The following is an 18318-nucleotide window of genomic DNA, read 5'->3' as shown; positions in this document are numbered from 1 at the left end:
GACAGCATTGGCACCAACCCCGCTGGTTCGAACCATATCAAGTACTACTGACGACACCTACGGCAGTAAAGGTCGCTGAGAGGGACTCCTGGATTCACGCATCGCATTGCAAGAAGTTCAACCACGACCCATCCACAACACTACACTGAGCAGTTTGCACGATGACGTCCAAACATGGATATGGATATGGCCCTTTCAAAATCATTTGTCTCACAATTGCAGTGGGCATCATCACATCCCTGTCAGTGTGTGTGTGGAAGAAGGGGGAAGAAGGGTTGCAACTGGAAAACCATGCATAACCGGATATACCTCTGACACACAGTAGACCACGGCGTGACATACATCATCCAAATCTGGCCATGTCTATGATCACAGATTTTGCTCTACAAATGAATTATTCAAACTGCTGGATATGTCAACATATGCCGAAAAGCACCACCACCCCAATGGCGTTGCCCATTCCGTTAACAAAGGAGGAATGGTATCGATATAATTGGCAGGATTTAGGACAGGACTACAGTATGATTGCTATACCCACCCAGAACACACCGAACTAACAGCACAAATGACTTACCCGGACAGCTACCTCAATCCCTACCTCACACAGAAGGTGTTGGCAGTCGTGTCAGCTGAGGTAAAAAAAATAATAATAATAATAATAATAATAATAATAATCTGGTCCTCCGAAGCTCATCAGTTCATCTCACTCTAGGACACAAAGCATGGGCTAAATGAATTGCACAAGACTCAAGAAGAACCTTTCTGGGACTTTGTTGACGGTTTGTTCGGAGGGATAAAAAGCACACTGATGCGTGCATTAATCTCCATTGTCGTTGTAATTGTTGTGATATTTCTGATATTCATGTGTATATCTGTTTGCTCTAGAACTATCATGTCTAAACTAGTTAGCACCACGTCCCACATGATACAGCCACCCTCACCTCCTGAAACGAAGTGGATTCCACCATTTAGTGAGAGTGAGATTGTATGATCTTGTGATCTTGTGCTGTGGGAAGGTGGGATGCAATATTATGGGAGGATGTAACAGCTGCGATTTCCGGACTGAGGAGTGATATGGTGCATGAATAAACTGCAGTATTCATGTATTATGTCCTCTAAAGTTTGAAAGTCATATGCTGTATTTTACACTAAACGTTTGAAACACTTTGTTTTTCTTTGTATTTTCTGCTATGCTTTATTGTTTTAAATTTGTTTTACATTATTGTTTGTTTTATTTTTATTTACACCACTAATTGTAAATTACTTATCCTGATGTCTAGTCAAACTGGGTGTGGTTCACACTGAGTACTACATAGGCCTCTCCTACTCTTAATCAACCGTTTTCCCATATCAATAGGCTTTTGTTATGACCAAAGTGTCAGTGAGACAGTTTCCTGGACTCCAGCTGTTTAGCAACACCAGCCCAGCCTCTTTTGTGTGGTCATGCTCATTCATCACAGTTTATTCATACCCATCCAAGTTTACTAGACTTCGACCACTTGTCATTCTAATTAGATTTGTCCCATTGTCTGATGTGGAGGCTACCTGTCTGGTCATGTGACCAACAGGTCCTCCTCCTCCTTTGAGTAAGACTGTATAAAATTGACATGCATGTATTGTTCTGGAGTTCAGTCATCCGACATGCTGGAAGATGGTTGTGCTCTAGAGATCTCTATTAAATTGAACTGAATGCCTCATATCATCTTGTCCTCACCTCATCTTTTAGTTTAAGTGGTCTTGTGTTAGTATAATTTCCACGACAGTAACCACACTGGAGAAAAACCATACCACTGTAAACTGTGTGACAAGAGTTTCAGTACGTTAGATAGTCTTAAGAAACACCTGCGTATCCATACTGGAGAAAAACCATACCACGGTAAACTGTGTGACAAGGGTTTCACTGAGTCAGGTAAACTGAAGATACACCTGCGTCTCCACACTGGAGAAAAAACATACCACTGTAAACTGTGTGACAAAAGTTTCAGTTAGGTCATCTGCAGAGACACCAGCGTATCCACACTGGAGAAAAACCATACCACTGTAAACTGTGTGACAAGAGTTTCACTGAGTCAGGCAGGTGGGGCGAGATCAATTCGTGGCGGCGACGAATCGTTGCGACGTATTGTTGAATCGTTGCGACCTATTGTTTTACGCCATGGCATATTCTTCATTACGCCATGGCTTATTCTTCATACGTCGCAGCTTAAACAACAATTCGCCACAGCGTTAAGAATTAGCCGCGGCGAGAGGGATACGCCAGACGTAATATGGACTTGCCGTGGCAAGAACGGAATACGCCATGGCAAGAACGGAATAAGCCATGGCAAGAACGGAATACGCCATGGCAAGAACGGAATACGCCACGACCTAATATGGACTCGTCGTCGGTGCTATAGCCACCAATAATTCATGTACTCGTCGCGGTACTCGTCGCGGCAAGCTACCCGTTTGCGACGTAAAAGGTTGACTTTGGTATTTGCGGTGGTATTGAATGGGTGCGCCTTGCCGGTCCGGTTCTGAGGAGGCCTCAGCCGTCTCCGGGCGTCCGTGCGTGCCCGAGCTGTCACCTCTTTTGTGCACCGAAAAGAGCAGATCTACCACGTGTGTGTGTGTGTGTGTGTGTGTGTGTGTGTGTGTGTGTGTGTGCGTGCGCGCAACGTTTATAAGAAAGAGAGAGAGAGAGAGAGAGAGAGAGAGAGAGAGAGAGAGCTGAAATAAACATAATATTCAACTATGCGACACTGCGACCCCGTTAGTTCTTAACGGGTAGCGCACCTATACAGTGGGCGACCCCCCAACACAATAGATAACAAGGACATATGAATTTATATACAAGGGGCGTCTGGGAGAAATGCGAGGCCCTGTGCGAGATTTCTGTGCGAGGCCCTGCGCTCGCAGCAAAAGTAATACCTATACAGTGGGGTTCCCTTGGTTTATGCCGGCCCAGTACCCATAGTTACCTCTAGGTATTTAAAAGTACCTGGGTACCTATGGAAGTCACACCTCTTATGGGTGTGGTTTAGTCTTAAGGGGAGTTTTCTTTTCACCTACTGTGTAATATAATAAACAGACAGTAGGTGGCAGTAGGGCAGTAGGACAGAGGCCAGTGCAGTATTCAGCTTGCAAATTTAATGAAAATTTGAAGGGATGTGCCAGGGACCTGGGGGGTCCCTGGCACATCCCTTCAAATTTTTTTGAGAGGATATGCCAGGGACCCCATAAGAGAAGGTTTTTACAGCTATAGCAGTGACTCTCAACCCGTTTAATTTCAAGGACCCCCAGTTTGACATGCATTAGTCTATCTATGGAGTATGGAGGGGGGGTCCCTGGCGTGTCTCTTCGGGTGGGGGTCCCTGGCGTGTCTCTTCGGGTGGGGGGTCCCTGGCGTGTCTCTTCGGGTGGGGGTCCCTGGCATATCTCTTTAATCTGAATATTGTCTTGATGATTATTGATTATTTTGAGCTTGTAGATCTGCTACTTTAGCCCTTTTTTAATTTGAATCCTTAACACCCCCCCCACCCAACTATACAGCTTGCAAATTTAATGAAAATTTGAAGGGATGTGCCAGGGACCCCCGTTTGGGGGGATGTGCCGGGGACCCCCATTTGAGAGGATATGCCAGGGACCCCCATAAGAGAAGGTTTTTACAGCTATAGCCATTAGTCTATGGAGGGGGGGTCCCTGGCGTGTCTCTTCGGGTGGGGGTCCCTGTCGTGTCTCTTCGGGTGGGGGGGTCCTTGGCGTGTCTCTTTAATCTGAATATTGTCTTGATGATTATTGATGAAATGTTTGCAATTAAATACCCCCTGTTCTGAGGACTGTACATTAACTGTACATTAACTAAAGTTTGCAAATAAATGTAGTGGCGTACAAATACAATATTTGCCTCTGAGATGTAATGGAGTAGAAGTAAATAAAATACACATTAACAACTATACACAATTTGGCCATTTTAAAATGTGTGAGCTTGTGGATCTGCTATTTTCAAAATATTTTTATATATTTGAAAACTTGAAATGAGACAGAAAATCTAAATTAAATTAAATTCAAAGGAGCTTTATATATATATATTATATATATATATATATATTTATATATGTGTGTGTGTGTGTGTGTTACTGAAAAAAAGTAAAAAGACTTTTCACTACTATTGGTATGTCTGTAAATCTGTCCTTCCCTCCTAATTTGTTTACTCAAGATTCTTTTGAATTTCTAAATGCTTATTGTGCTACTCCGACAGAACTCACTAGGATCTCCAGCTTCAATTGTCTCTTTAGACATGCTAATAAGCTGGTCAGGCTACTACTTGGCCTCAACCCCCGAATCCAACTAACACCTCCACACTTTGAAAGGCTGGAAGGGCTTAGGGTTGACAACAGAGTACAGCATCTTGCAATGGGTCTGGTCCACAAGATTCGCTACACACCACCAAGATGTACTTTCTGTGCTTGTTTATTGCAAACTGTTAAATAACCGAGTCAATTAATCAATCAGTTATATACCCCATATTACAATAAAAAACTAAACTAAATGGAAAGTGGAAACTAATGATATATTCAAAACAAACAACCTAATGTTAGGGTTCATGTTGATTGATTTAATACTTTATGAACGGTATGCAGGGGGGGGGGGAAGCACAGGAAAGCACCTACAGTTTGACATGAAGTACATTTCAGTTCAAACCAGACTCCTGTAGGCTACACTCTCAGAGATAAATGAGGATTCCACTGTATAACTCATTGATGGATTGACTACTTTATTTGTAAGAAACACGCACATAAAGTCAAGTTGAATACAAACAAGAGTATGATATAAAGCGATTGTGATAAAAGCGCTATATAAAAGAACAATTTACCATTTACCAAAAGGATTAACCCCAAGATATGGCCTGTTTCCATTGAGGTCCTGTGTATTCAATTAATCAAAACGTACAGCCCAGAAGTTCTGTACGGTTAGGACATGTAACTCAGTTTCCACTCCATTTTGTGTGCAGTGGATGCATAGTGTAGTCTGTCACTTCTGAACATTTTAATTCCCTTACAAATACCCCATATTACAATAAAAAATAACCTAAATAGAACATGAAAACTAATGATACATTCAAAACAAACAACATTGCGTTAGGGTTCATGTAATTGATTGATTGAATCCTTTAAGAACAGTGTGCAGGGAAAAAACATAGGAGAGCACAGTTTGAAGTGAATAACATTTCACCCTGGCTCCATTGTTTGGGACACAGCTAAAGGTGTTGGATGCGCCATGGGGGGTGGGGTAATATGAACTGTCTTGCCAGGAAACTGTGAAGCATTTCAGCTCACATAATGTATTAAACTCCTGAACATCATTAAATATGAATTAAAATACTCTATATTCTCTTGCATCCAAAGAGCCTAAAGTATTACCGATTTCCAATACTTTTACTTCTACTCCACATCTCAGAGGCAAATATTGTAATTTGGCAGGCAGGCAGACAGACAGACAGACCCTGACTATCTATGCCACTATTTGTAATAGAGTACATTTAATAGAGTTAAATATCTATAAGGGTCCATTTGGTTAACAACTATCCATTTAGCTGGGGACCACCTGGAGCCCCTCAGGGACCACTGTTTAGGCAGAGAGGGAGGGAGTGAGGGATGGAGGGAGGGAGAGAGAGATGGAGGGAGGGAGAGAGATAGAGTTGCCAGGGACCCCCATTTGAAGAGATATGCCAGGGACCCCCATTTGAAAAAGATATGCCAGGGACCCCCATTTGAAAAAGATATGCCAGGGACCCCCATTTGAAAAGATATGCCAGGGACCCCCATTTGAAGAGATATGCCAGGGACCCCCATTTGAAAAAGATATGCCAGGGACCCCCATTTGAAGAGATATGCCAGGGACCCCCATTTGAAAAAGATATGCCAGGGACCCCCATTTGAAGAGATATGCCAGGGACCCCCATTTGAAAAATATATGCCAGGGACCCCCATTTGAAAAAGATATGCCAGGGACCCCCATTTGAAGAGATATGCCAGGGACCCCCATTTGAAAAAGATATGCCAGGGACCCCCATTTGAAAAATATATGCCAGGGACCCCCATTTGAAGAGATATGCCAGGGACCCCCATTTGAAAAAGATATGCCAGGGACCCCCATTTGAAAAGATATGCCAGGGACCCCCATAAGATAAGGTTTTTACAGCTATAGCAGTGACTCTCAACCCGTTTAATTTCAAGGACCCCCAGTTTGACATGCATTAGTCTATGGAGTATGGACCCCCATTTAATGGCATTTATATCTCTGGGACCCCCAATATTTATATTGTAACATCAATGATAATTTAACTTTAGAGTGTAGAAATGGAACCAAATGGACCCTAACCGCTTACTCAAATAAATATTACTTGTAACAGTATGTATTTCAATGTATTTCAATATTACAGTATTGATACTTTAGTTTACAGTACAAATTTACTGCATATTGCTAGAAGCTACATATTAAGACTCAGTGCATGCAGCTCTGCTCATCATGGGCCGACGCCACCTGGTGGTTGAATAGCCACTCCACATATTAAAATAAACCTGTGGGTGTGGCTGAGAATCTGGGGGTGTGTCTGTGGGTGTGTCTAACATAAATACCCATAGGTACCCATCAATGTCATTTTGAGATTGAGGCACAGACGAATAGGACTGTACCGTACCTATACATACCTATACATATAACGGCCCATGGGCCGTTATATGCAAACTTAATCAGCCTCAGCCCTCATTTATATTATTATATGCGTGTTCACCATGTTGAGTTTGCAGATCATCCATTTTCGGTGCGCGGCGGGGCGTGCAGCCAGGTCCTCACAAGTATAGTAGCCTACTATAAAACACCTCGGCGCAACAAAAAGGTTGATATTTAAATCGTGTTATTCTCGGTCAATCTTTAACCGATTGTTCTAATTCCAAATGGCCTATAATCTGTGAAGTGTAAATTTTCATTGGGTGAAAATCTACCGGTACATAGGCCTACAGTTTATAATGAAATCATGTATTTGTCCGCTGCTTCCCCATGCTCAATCAGAACATGTCGTGGTTACACCTGTGTGTTGATACGCTCCCTCTTACAATTAAATCAAAATGCATTGCCTGCAATGTTTATTGTTTACCATACTAAAAAAGGATTACTGCATGGAACTGTATGTAACCAAATGATGGCCGGTGCAAAAAGCCGGCCGGTGTGCAAAGACATTCACGCAGACTGAGCGGCTGAGCCTATAGAAGAGTATAGAATAGAGGAGCCTGGGGCTGGGAGGGAGGCACTCAAATCTGTCATGTGAAATATCTGAGATGGAAAGTGTTTATTTTTATTTATTAAAAAAAAAGAAAATCAAAACGCTGCCATGCGCGAGGCCTCGCATGCGCGAGGCCTAGTGCGACGGCACCATTCGATCTACCCTAAAAGCGGCCCTGGTTGGTTAACCTACCTATGTGACGTTAATGAGCCAGTATAATGAGTACCATCTGGGTCGCTGTTTCCAGAAACGGAGAGAGAGAGATAGTATTAGTGCTGCAGAGAGAGAGAGAGAGATGAGAGGAGGAGGGGGGGGGGGGGGGGAGAGGGGAGTTGCACCACTCAGTTCACACGGGTGTGATTTTCAGAAAACTTTTAGGATGTGGAAGACATTGTTTTAATCTCTAAATGGGTTTAAACTCTTCCACCTCCTCCAGGTGCTCCAGGCGATGGGCTACCCTACGGGTTTCGACTCGGACCTGGACCCCATGAGTTCAGACGAGAAGTCAGACAGCGAGGGAAAGAGTGACACCTCCACGCCCGCTAGCAATAACCCCACAGACGGCTCCAACACACTGGAGGTGGGTATTCTCCATACAGTATGCAGACCGCGGCCATATTACCATATGAGTTAATAAGGCGCTGCCTAGGTGCAACTTCCATATAGACAGCCCATTCATCCAAACAGAAAAGTCCTATCTGATTGTATTAAACGGATTGTGTCAAGCTGTGTACGGAAAGCTTGAATTATTCTCTTTCTATCCTCAAAGTGTTTGTTTCTTAAAAATCCACTGTAGACATGTTATGAGTAGCCTCGGAAACCCAGACGTTTTTATTTCCAGGGAGAAAAAAAAAGTCTGGGTCCGAGTCCACTTCAATACGGCACAGAGTAGCACAAACGTCGATCACTCTCTGCTGATTTCTGATCGTCTGCACCTTTGTTAAATTGACTCACACACGCACACATGTACACACACACACACTCCTCTCTCTCTCTGTCGCTCTAATTAATTAGTATCAACAGCAGCTGCGCACAGTTTCTGCCGGCGGATCCTGCCGGGAGCTGCCTATGCCATAGAAAGCATAGGTTAGTTCCAGGCTATGTTATGAGCTACTTTGTGTCCTTGCAGGTGATTATTTGTCCACGTGCTGGAGTTTGGAAGTGCTCGTTAGATATCACTCAATCGCCCTGTGTACCACCTGTTTTGAATTGGCACATAATGCAGGAGGCAGCAGGAGGTTGCGCTACTGAAAACTCTGATGGAAACATGGCCGCGGTCTGCAAATGGGCAATAGTGTGTACCAAAATCTCCTGGAGGGGAGGCGTCAACATATGTGTCACGTGGTAGCGGCCGCCATACTTGTTGGCTTGTCTGGTTTGTTTACATTGAGCGACTATCCGGTGCGCTTGTATACGTTCTTTTTTTTAAAACTGACCTCACAACGGGGCAGAATTGCACAGTAAATAAGTGCCACAGCAGGTCACGTCGAGGGAATGAGCCAGAAAATGTGATTTTCAGCTCTCCAGCATGGAGACAGCACCAGGGAACCCAGATTGACGAGTTTACAAAAAATACGTAGAATGGCTGTACGGCGCACGGGGCGCAGAGACATAACGTTCAACAAAGTATCCAAGCACAGCCGTGTTTGTTCACAACATTTTCCTTTTCCTTGCAATGCTCTGTATTTGGGCCCGACGTTCTTTCTATCCATCCTGGTGTTGGTTCACTATGTTGTCGCCAAGAACGAGCTCAATATTTACACAAACATACCACCGTCACTCTATTCTGAGTGATGTAGGCTAGACGCCACCCCCCCTATTGGTGACGCACACGTTTTTACACCCTATAGAGCAGGGGTGGGCAACTTTGGGGATGGCCACTTATGTCTCCACACTCACTCCAGAGGGCCCCCATAAATGGCTGGGGACCCCCAGAAATGCTTTGGGCCAAATCCATGTGTCACTGAGTGTATAACGACTCACGAGTCTAGAACGGTTATTGTAAGAAGGCAAGGCGGTAAAATGCCAAAAGGTCTTTATTATTCGTTCTGTGGCATACAAATTAGAGGAAAACAATATATTTACATAGGCATTCAATATGAATTACTATACCTTTTTCAAACAAATGACACACGGAGCAACTAAGGGAAATAACCAAAAGCATACTAAAACTAACCTCTTGAGTTTTAGACACTAACCTATACTAAACGAAAATAAAGTGACAACAGTGCCCTACTATTGCCTACTCTAATCTAATCTAACAAACTGTACAAAAAGCAGGCTTTCGTAAGTGAACCGTCTTGTAAGCTCAAGCGCGGATTTCTTCGGCACTGCAGGCGCCACGTTCTGGCTTATAGGGGTAGCGTGCATTGTGTTAATAACACCCGTGTGTGTGTGTGTGTGTGTGTGTGTGTGTGTGTGTGTGTGTGTGTGTGTCTGTGTGTCTGTGTGTCTGTGCGTGTGCGCGCGCGTCAGGTGAGAACTCAGGGTCCCATACTGACCGCCAGCGGAAAGAATCCCGTCATGGAGCTGAACGAGAAGAGGCGAGGCCTCAAGTATGAGCTCATCTCTGAGAGCGGAGGCAGCCACGACAAGCGCTTTGTCATGGAAGTAAGGACGCACGCACGCACGCACACACACACACACACACACACACACACACACACACACACACACACACCAGATAGCTGATCAGTGGTAAAGGTAAATCAGGCAGGCCTGTGTTCTCTGCGAGGGTGTGTTGTTTTGTTTCCGTGGCGCCGCCTGGCCGCTCCGTTGCTCCGCTGACTGATTATAGCAGGCCTGCCTGACAGCAGGACGGAGCTATAAACAAGCTGTCTTGTTCAGCCTAGAGACGGGATTGACTAGAGTGACTGGCTGGCTGACTGGCTGACTGACTGATATAGGCTATACCACTGGCTGACTGGCTCACTGAGTGATATAGGCTATACCACTGGCTGACTGGCTCACTGACTGATATAGGCTACACCCCATTAGCTGACTGGCTGACTGACTGATATAGGCTACCCCATTGGCTGACTGGCTCACTGACTGATATAGGCTACACCCCATTGGCTGACTGGCTGACTGACTGATATAGGCTACCCCATTGGCTGACTGGCTCACTGACTGATATAGGCTACACCCCATTAGCTGACTGACTCACTGACTGATATAGGCTACACCCCATTAGCTGACTGACTCACTGACTGATATACAATTTAGGCATTTAGGCATTTAGCAGACGCTCTTAATCCAGAGCGACTTACATTAAGCAAGAACAAAAGCATGGGAATACATCACATAAAAAAAAAAACATTTATCGGATATAGGATATAGGCTACCCCACTGGCTGGCTGACTGATATAGGCTACACCCCATTGGCTGGCTGACTCACTGACTGATATAGGCTACACCCCATTGGCTGGCTGACTCACTGACTGATATAGGCTACACCCCATTGGCTGGCTGACTCACTGACTGATATAGGTTACACCCCATTGGCTGGCTGACTCACTGACTGATAATGCGTTGCATTGTGAAATCCATGATCTCGACCGCGGTCGAAAAATGACGATGATGATGATGATGGTGTGTGTGTGTGTGTGTGTGTGTGTGTGTGTGTGTGTGTGTGTGTGTGTGTGTGTGTGTGTGTGTGTGCGTGCGCGTTTCTCAGGTGGAGGTAGATGGACAGAAGTTCCGCGGGGCAGGGCCCAATAAGAAGGTAGCAAAGGCCAGCGCGGCGCTGGCTGCCCTGGAGAAGCTGTTCTCTGGACCCAACGCAGCGGCCAACAAGAAGAAGAAGATACTCCCGAGTCAGGTATACGGTTTCCCTGCACACGTTCTGAGCTTGTAGATCTGCTATTTTTCAATAGCTAAAGTATAAACATAATGCAGTATAACACCAACAAGCGGTTCCCGCCCCAAAATGGGTTCAAACGGGTTGAGAATCACTGCTAGAGCCGTAAAAAATCTGCTTTTGATGCATGGCGGACAAAAAATAAAAAAAATCCACGAATTGAAAACAAAATTCAGTGATTTTTTTTCCAGCAAATTCGTGAAGAAATCAAAGAAAACCCTATACTAAGAAAATCCATAAAATGTATGGATTTTCTAATTCTAATTTAATTAGAAGAAGTGGTATAGTAGTGAAACGCTTCACACCGCGTTGTGAACTTGTAGATCGCCTATTTTCACTATAGTTTGGGCCCCGGGCGGGCAAACGTCTAATACATTTTGTTTGGGTCTTGAGCTAAAACGCCTGGGAACCACTGAGTGAAATAAATGCAAATACCACACTCCTTTCCCGCATGCCGGAAGGCATGCAGCATTCAGAAGAATTGCTTTTTTTTCCTCCTGAAGTCTCCTGAACTTGGAACGTATACCATTTTGCGTTGAACACATTTGTTTAGAAACCCATGTCGTTATACGCCGCATCTCCGCTAGATAAAGAGTGCTGGGTTGCGCCCCGAAAATAGCAGATCTACAATCTCGCAACGCGTCGTGCTGCGACGCGTTGTGTGCTTGTAGATCTGCCATTTTCGCTGTTTATGTTCAAAAGTGCCCTGCCTCTCTGAAACTCCACCACAGCAATATCGTGTCAAACCACATACCAATGGGTCGGGTTTGGACAACACGTTTTTGTAAGATAAACCACACCCATGCAACTCATTGAGTTGCATTGGTGTGGTTTTACGCCTGTCTACCTTTAAAACACGTTTTTCTCCCGCAACTCAACCCTTTGGTGTCGTCTGGGCTTCTTTACGGAGCATTTCCTTTCACATGCGCCAGCTGACCACGTTCACGAGAGCAGAATGAGCCGCTGTGTGTTGAATTTGATCAAAGCAGGGTATTTATAGTTTTTCATTTTTCATTATGCTTTATTTTTTATTTCGCTTTGATTTTCTTCTGAAAAGGTTTTTGTAATAATTATGGATTAGTTAGTGGCAAGATCCACCAAGGTCAGAGAAATAGCAACAACAACAAAAAATAGCCAACCTGTCTGCTCACACGTTGTATTGTTGACGTATTGTGAGCTTGTAGATCTGCTATTTCGGAAGATGTTGGACAAAGGCTAAAACTAAGGACATTTTCTCTATCGTTAGTCTTACTGTAGTTAGTTCTGTACGTACGGAATGCAGTTATAGTATAATTAATGATTGTAAAGCCTTGTTTGTATTTTTATATCAGTTAGGGTTAGTTTTAGTTTTAGAGCGTCGCAGTCACGCCCCCCATGAGCCGCCCGGAAGAGAATTTCCCATTCATTTTTCTCATAGACGTTTCAGAAAGTATTTATTTAAAGTCCTGTAAGCCTCGGACAAAGCCAACACGGATGCTGACAACTCATGACAATAAACACAATTTGCCGGGCTGAACAAATAATTAGAAAGAAGAAAAAATGGCCAGGGTACTGCAACACCTTTTGTGTTGTTTTTCTTCTTTCTAATTATTTAATTATAGATGAAAACAGTATTCTGAAAAGACACGGCCCCCTCACGTAGCCTATTAGAAGGATAATATCAGTCACCAGAAAAAAACGTTGGGCGTTTTCAATGATGCTTTCATGGTTAAAATGGAGTATTGAAGTTATAATGGGTTTGTATATAGGAAGGGGGCGGGGCAGCAAAAATGAATATCAAATGTCTAAATACTGAATCAAGTAACTTCAAATCTGTCCGGGGTGTTCACATAAGGCTGAGTAGACGATAGAATGACCAAAAGCTTTTTTTTAAAAGTGAAATATCCCTTTAACTATAATAGCCCTGGGTCAATGTCAAGTGATTGAGTTGTCCCCGCATCACGTTTCTTATCAATACTGTCCCTCCGCATGTTGGCAGATCACCTTCGTCAATATCGTGTCCAATTGGCGATCAATAAAACTCTGTGTTCAGCAACAGAGTAATCCGTGGTGGCCTCGACAGTTATCAGATTACCTTTTAGCCTTGTCAATGAAGCTGTGTACTTTGGGTATCGGATTAGATCAATATTAAGTGATTTCTTATTCAAGACATTTCGGTTCAATTGAAAGGGGTTTTTGAGTGTGTTTGTACATTTATTTATACAAGCGTTGCGTAATGTGTAATCGCTGTCGGTCGACCGGAAACCATGTATGTACAAAACCTAGAAATTAGCCTGTGTTCAAATTGATCTAATATTTAGTCAATACACTTCATTGGTTCAATATGTATATAGGCTATATATAAATATTATAAATATTTATATATATTTAAAAAAAACGGAAACAACCTCTTTCACTTTCAATTTCTTTTTTGTAGATCATATAGCTTGTAGATTGGCTCATTTTGCCACTTTGGCTCAACACTCTTGTACGATCATTTAATTTAGGATTAAAACGCTTGATATAGAGCGTCGCAGTCCCTCCCCCTTTCAGAACAACGAGTGGCCCAGGAAATGAAAACGCAATGCATTTCCCCATAGGCAGTTCTTATTTAATTTATTTAAAGACCTTTTAAGCGTCGTACGAAGCCAACTCTTGTCGTGACAAATCATGACAACACACTAACAAATAATTACAAAGAAGAAAAACAACAACAAAAAGTGTTGTAACCTTCAGTTTTTTCTACTTTCTAATTCTTTGTTTGGCCCGAAAAATTGTGTGTGTTGTCATGATTTGTCACGACAAGAGTTGGCTTCGAACGACGCTTAAAAGGTCTTTAAATAAATTAAATAAGAACTGCCTATGGGGAAATGCATTGCGTTTTCATTTCCTGGGCCACTCGTTGTTCTGAAAGGGGGAGGGACTGCGACGCTCTATTGTGTCATGATGAGTGTCTGTGTGTCGCGCGCATGTTGTTGTCGGGCGGAATCCTCGTATCTCCAACTTTTCTTTTTCTTCGTACATGAATGCCCGATTTAATGGCCTATTCCTCATTATAAGCGTGTCGCACAAAAGCAGTGAACATTTTCACTATTTATCCCATTTATAGACCTGAGGACGATTCTACAAATGCCTTCTAAATCGTGACAGTTTTCTGAAAAACTCATGTTTCTATGTCAGTCGTTGAAAATATGTTGTTCCAGGGAATTAAAAAAAAAGCAAATGCCTCTTTATTCCAAAACTAGGGATGCACCGTTGTTGAAATGTTGGCTCGTATCCCAACATAAACTCCTTGTAGTATAAATGTTTTAAATGTTCCAACTATTGACTCTTTTGAAAGCTTCCCCAGAAAACACTGATATAATATGCAGCCTTCATCATCACAAAAAGGCTTTTTCAGGCATTTTTTTAATTCATTTTTCAACATAATTGTAATAAAATGAAACATCCGCTAAATCCGATATATTATTTTACCGATACCGATTACCGATGTGTTTGCCGAATAATCTCCCATCACTACTCTCAACGCATCGCAGTGCGACACGTTGTGAGCTTGTAGATCAGCTATTATCGCATTTTATTTTGTCTAAAAGTGCCCTCTAACCCCCTTACTGACCAACCTAATTTAACATTGGATTGATCCTTATGCCAGCACTATTCATATTTTTTATTTGTCATTTAATGCCAATACAAACATCCGCGATATACACACTATGGATCATTCTCACAGGGCAATGCTAGAGTAATATATATTATTTCCACCAGATGGCGGGAATGCACCATTATGCCGATTTTGACCAAATAGACGAATCTGGCGAAGTCACTTCCGGTTCAACAATCCTAAACATCCGGTAGTAGTTTGACCCTGAGTCACTAGCTTAGCTGTCCGGGATGCTAAGCTACCATCGTCTTTTTCATAACTAAGTCAAATTAAGCTCTAATCAAGCCCAAAAACATCCCAAAATATCGCATTTTACGCAGCGATGCACATAAAGACGGCGCGCGTGCACGCGCGGATTTCGGCCGGTTTTTGGTATAGATTCCACAGCCGTTAGCCAAAAAAGCTAAAAGTTGCTACATTTTGTTATAATAAGCTCCCGATTACAGGGGATTAAACGATTTACGTCAATTACGTCACTAGCCATAACGGGGTTAACAGGATGTCAGCCCCCATGCCTCTCTAACACTCTCTCTCTCTCTCTCTGCTCGTCCCCATGTACCGTCCAGACCAAAGCAGCGTTGGCCGCGGCCGCGGCGGCCTCTGCGGTAGCCGCCCAGGTGGCCAGAGGGAGAGGGCGGGCCACCGCCGCCGCCCTCGCCGCCCGGGGAGCCTTCGTCAGCGCCGCCACGCCTCCCGGATACGTCACGCCAGGTTAGCGACGACGGAGAGAGAGAGAGAGAGAGTCACTTAAACCCATTCTGACCTGAGATCAGATTCTAAAAAAAATGTCTTCTACATCCTGACCGTTTTCCATTCTGACCTGAGATCATATTCTAAAAAAAATGTCTTCTACGTCGGTCCCTGGACCCTGGATTCGTATACTGTAAACTGTATTGTAAACAAACGTTCTCTCTTCACTTTTTCACCCGGTGTCAATTGTCTAATGTAATCCTGGGCACTACACTTCCTCTGCCAACCTGGGGGGGGGGGGGTCAGCGGACTCATGCTTCCTTCTATGCATGAGGAGTCCAAGCTGCATCTTTTTACCTGACAGGGGAGAGTTACCCCAGCCAGACGTAGCGCACGTTATTTTCCGACCAGTTCGATTCACCCTCCATCTGGCCAGGAGAGGTAGTTTACTGCATGATTTTTGTGAGGGTACACGGGGAGAACATGTGAGGGTACCTACCCTAGGGGACACGGGGAGAACATGTGAGGTTACCTACCCTAGGGGACACAGGGAGAACATGTGAGGGTACCTATACCCTAGGGGACACGGGGAGAACATGTGAGGGTACCTATACCCTAGGGGACACGGGGAGAACATGTGAGTGTACCTACCCTAGGGGAGAACATGCAAACTCCAACACAGAAAGGCCCTTTCACCAACCCCGCCTCGGGTATGGGCACTGATGACGCGGTGCTTTCTGCTTTGCTTTGCTCTGCCTCGTGTTGCTGCTTTGACAATTCTTGATGGGCACACACATGTGTGCGTGCGCACACACACACACACACACGCACACACACTCAGATGCACGCACAGCACAGCACTGGGAAATTCTATCTCGGGTATTTGACATTAAGGAGAGTAAAAGCTAAAATATTTGAGGAAACCTATACAGAAACGACATTAAAATCACAACGTTTTGTAATCTTTCGACTGCAATGTTCCACGTATTGTTACGGAACATTCCACATCATGACAACATGATGATGAGAGATGGCCTCTCTCGGTGGCCACTATACAGGAATGAAGTCGTCCGTTTTCACTCCTTATGTTGCCATTTTACTCTTTGACCCAAAAATGTAGCCTGCTAAAACCACGCTGGTCGCGGAACATGGGTGCGCGCTTTAGTTTCCGACCATACCATTGGTCCGAACGACAACCTACCTCGAACCCTAAACTAACCATAACCGCAAGCACGGAGCAGCGCATCGCTCACCAACCTTAATCCGGTCGGAACCAATGCTATGTCGAACCAAAGTCTGCCTCTGTGCCGCGCTACGAGCTTGTAGATCTGCTATTTTTTGAAAGATCATGAAAATGTGGCTCAATTGTTTGAATATAATGTTCTTTCAGAGTGAACGTTTTTTTAACTCAAATCTTTGCTTCTGCGGGTCCCCTGGAACAACACGTTTTCAAATTGGGGCCAAATTACAAATACATTTGGGGGTTCCTTCACATAATAAAAAATGAATTGCGCACCACTGATACAGAAACATAGGGTTTTTCAGAAAACTCTCATGACTTAGATTAGAAGACATTATTTGAATTTTGACCTCAGGTCTTAATAGATTAATTAAATACCCCCCCTCCAGTCTGATGGCCTGCATATAAAACCTCATTTGATACAATTATTTTATCTCTGCGACTGGGACCCCAATCTATGTAATCCTCAAGTGCAAAATGTAACTCCTCTGACGCCGGTGAATATACGAGCTCTATTTGTCAGAGTCACAGACTCCATAAGGGTTCTAACTATCAGTCGTTTAGATGGGTAGAACCCCCTCAAGGACCCTGTGGGGGTTCCCCTGACCGCACGCTAATTGCAACCAGTGGTTTAGCACGTTAGCGTAGTTTAGCAAAGACACATTTTGTTTTGCCCTGGCCTGGACTCACGCCAGTGTTGATGTCGTCGACTGAAACTAAGACGAAAGATGTCCGTCGACATGAAAACTAAGCTATGATGACTAAATATACTGACAATTTCGTCAACAAATAAAAACTAGACTAAAATCCAGTATAAGTCATTTTACACTTGGTTGCATGCTGAGAATAGCAGATCTACAAGCTGACAACGCATCGCAGCGCGGCACGTTGTCAGCTTGTAGATCGGCTATTTTCAGCCAGTGTAAAATCAGCCATTAACGACGGCATCGAGGCCCGCCAAAATACACTTTTAGTCGACTGAATCAACTGTAGATTTAGTCGACTGAAATCACACGACATTTAGTCGACTAAAACTAGAAGGAAGGTCCCGGCACACAGAGCGCGCTCTTTTCGAAAATTCTTTTCTCCATCGGTTTTCCGAAAAACGCGTGCCAACCGCCGCCTTAACACTAGAACATTCCAGGTGACTACAAATGTGGACTGAAACTAAATGACTAAATGACTAAGACTAAAATAGAAATGTGCTGCCAAATAACTACGCTGACTCACTCACTCAGAGTTGTACCTCTCTCTCTCGTTGTCTCCCCACTCTAGGTATGCCCAAGAGAATGCTTCTGTTGCCTGTCATGAAAATGCCCGCCTACCCTCTCCCTCACTACCAGTTCTTTTAGCACACCAGGGGAACACGGGTATCAATCAACACATCTATAGCCTTTTATTTTTTTATTTACATTTTTTTTCTAGAAGGGAAAGAGGCTGTTATTGTTGTTGTTTTTTTCCTACAATATTAAAGGAGAGATTATTTAAGGACTTATGAGTGAGCAAAAAGTGCTTTTATGTTTCATTTCTTTTTCTTACCATTTCCCAAACAAACAAAAAAGTCTTCTGAAGATGAACAAAACATACTGCAGGTTTAAGTTCTTAAGATACAAAAAAAAAAGAAA

The 18318-nt window shown here is 43.6% G+C and overlaps 1 protein-coding gene across 1 annotated transcript; it reads left to right on the top strand.

The window, feature by feature from the left end:
• Window positions 1–565: 565 nt before the first annotated feature.
• Window positions 566–18045, top strand: LOC308310445 (spermatid perinuclear RNA-binding protein-like; the record flags this gene model as incomplete). The annotated part of the gene is made up of 6 exons (XM_080756787.1): window positions 566–634; window positions 7701–7844; window positions 9740–9874; window positions 10941–11084; window positions 15330–15474; window positions 17969–18045. The coding sequence occupies 6 exons, from the start codon at window positions 566–568 to the stop codon at window positions 18043–18045; spliced, it is 714 nt and encodes a 237-aa protein (XP_080612913.1).
• Between the last annotated feature and the right edge of the window lie 273 nt (window positions 18046–18318).

The sequence above is a fragment of the Protomyctophum bolini genome (genome assembly GCF_963924005.1).
Source record: "Protomyctophum bolini genome assembly, chromosome: 22".
Lineage (NCBI taxonomy): Eukaryota > Metazoa > Chordata > Actinopteri > Myctophiformes > Myctophidae > Protomyctophum > Protomyctophum bolini.
Note: the sequence above shows the minus strand (reverse complement) of the source record. Positions and strands in the feature narration are given on the sequence as shown.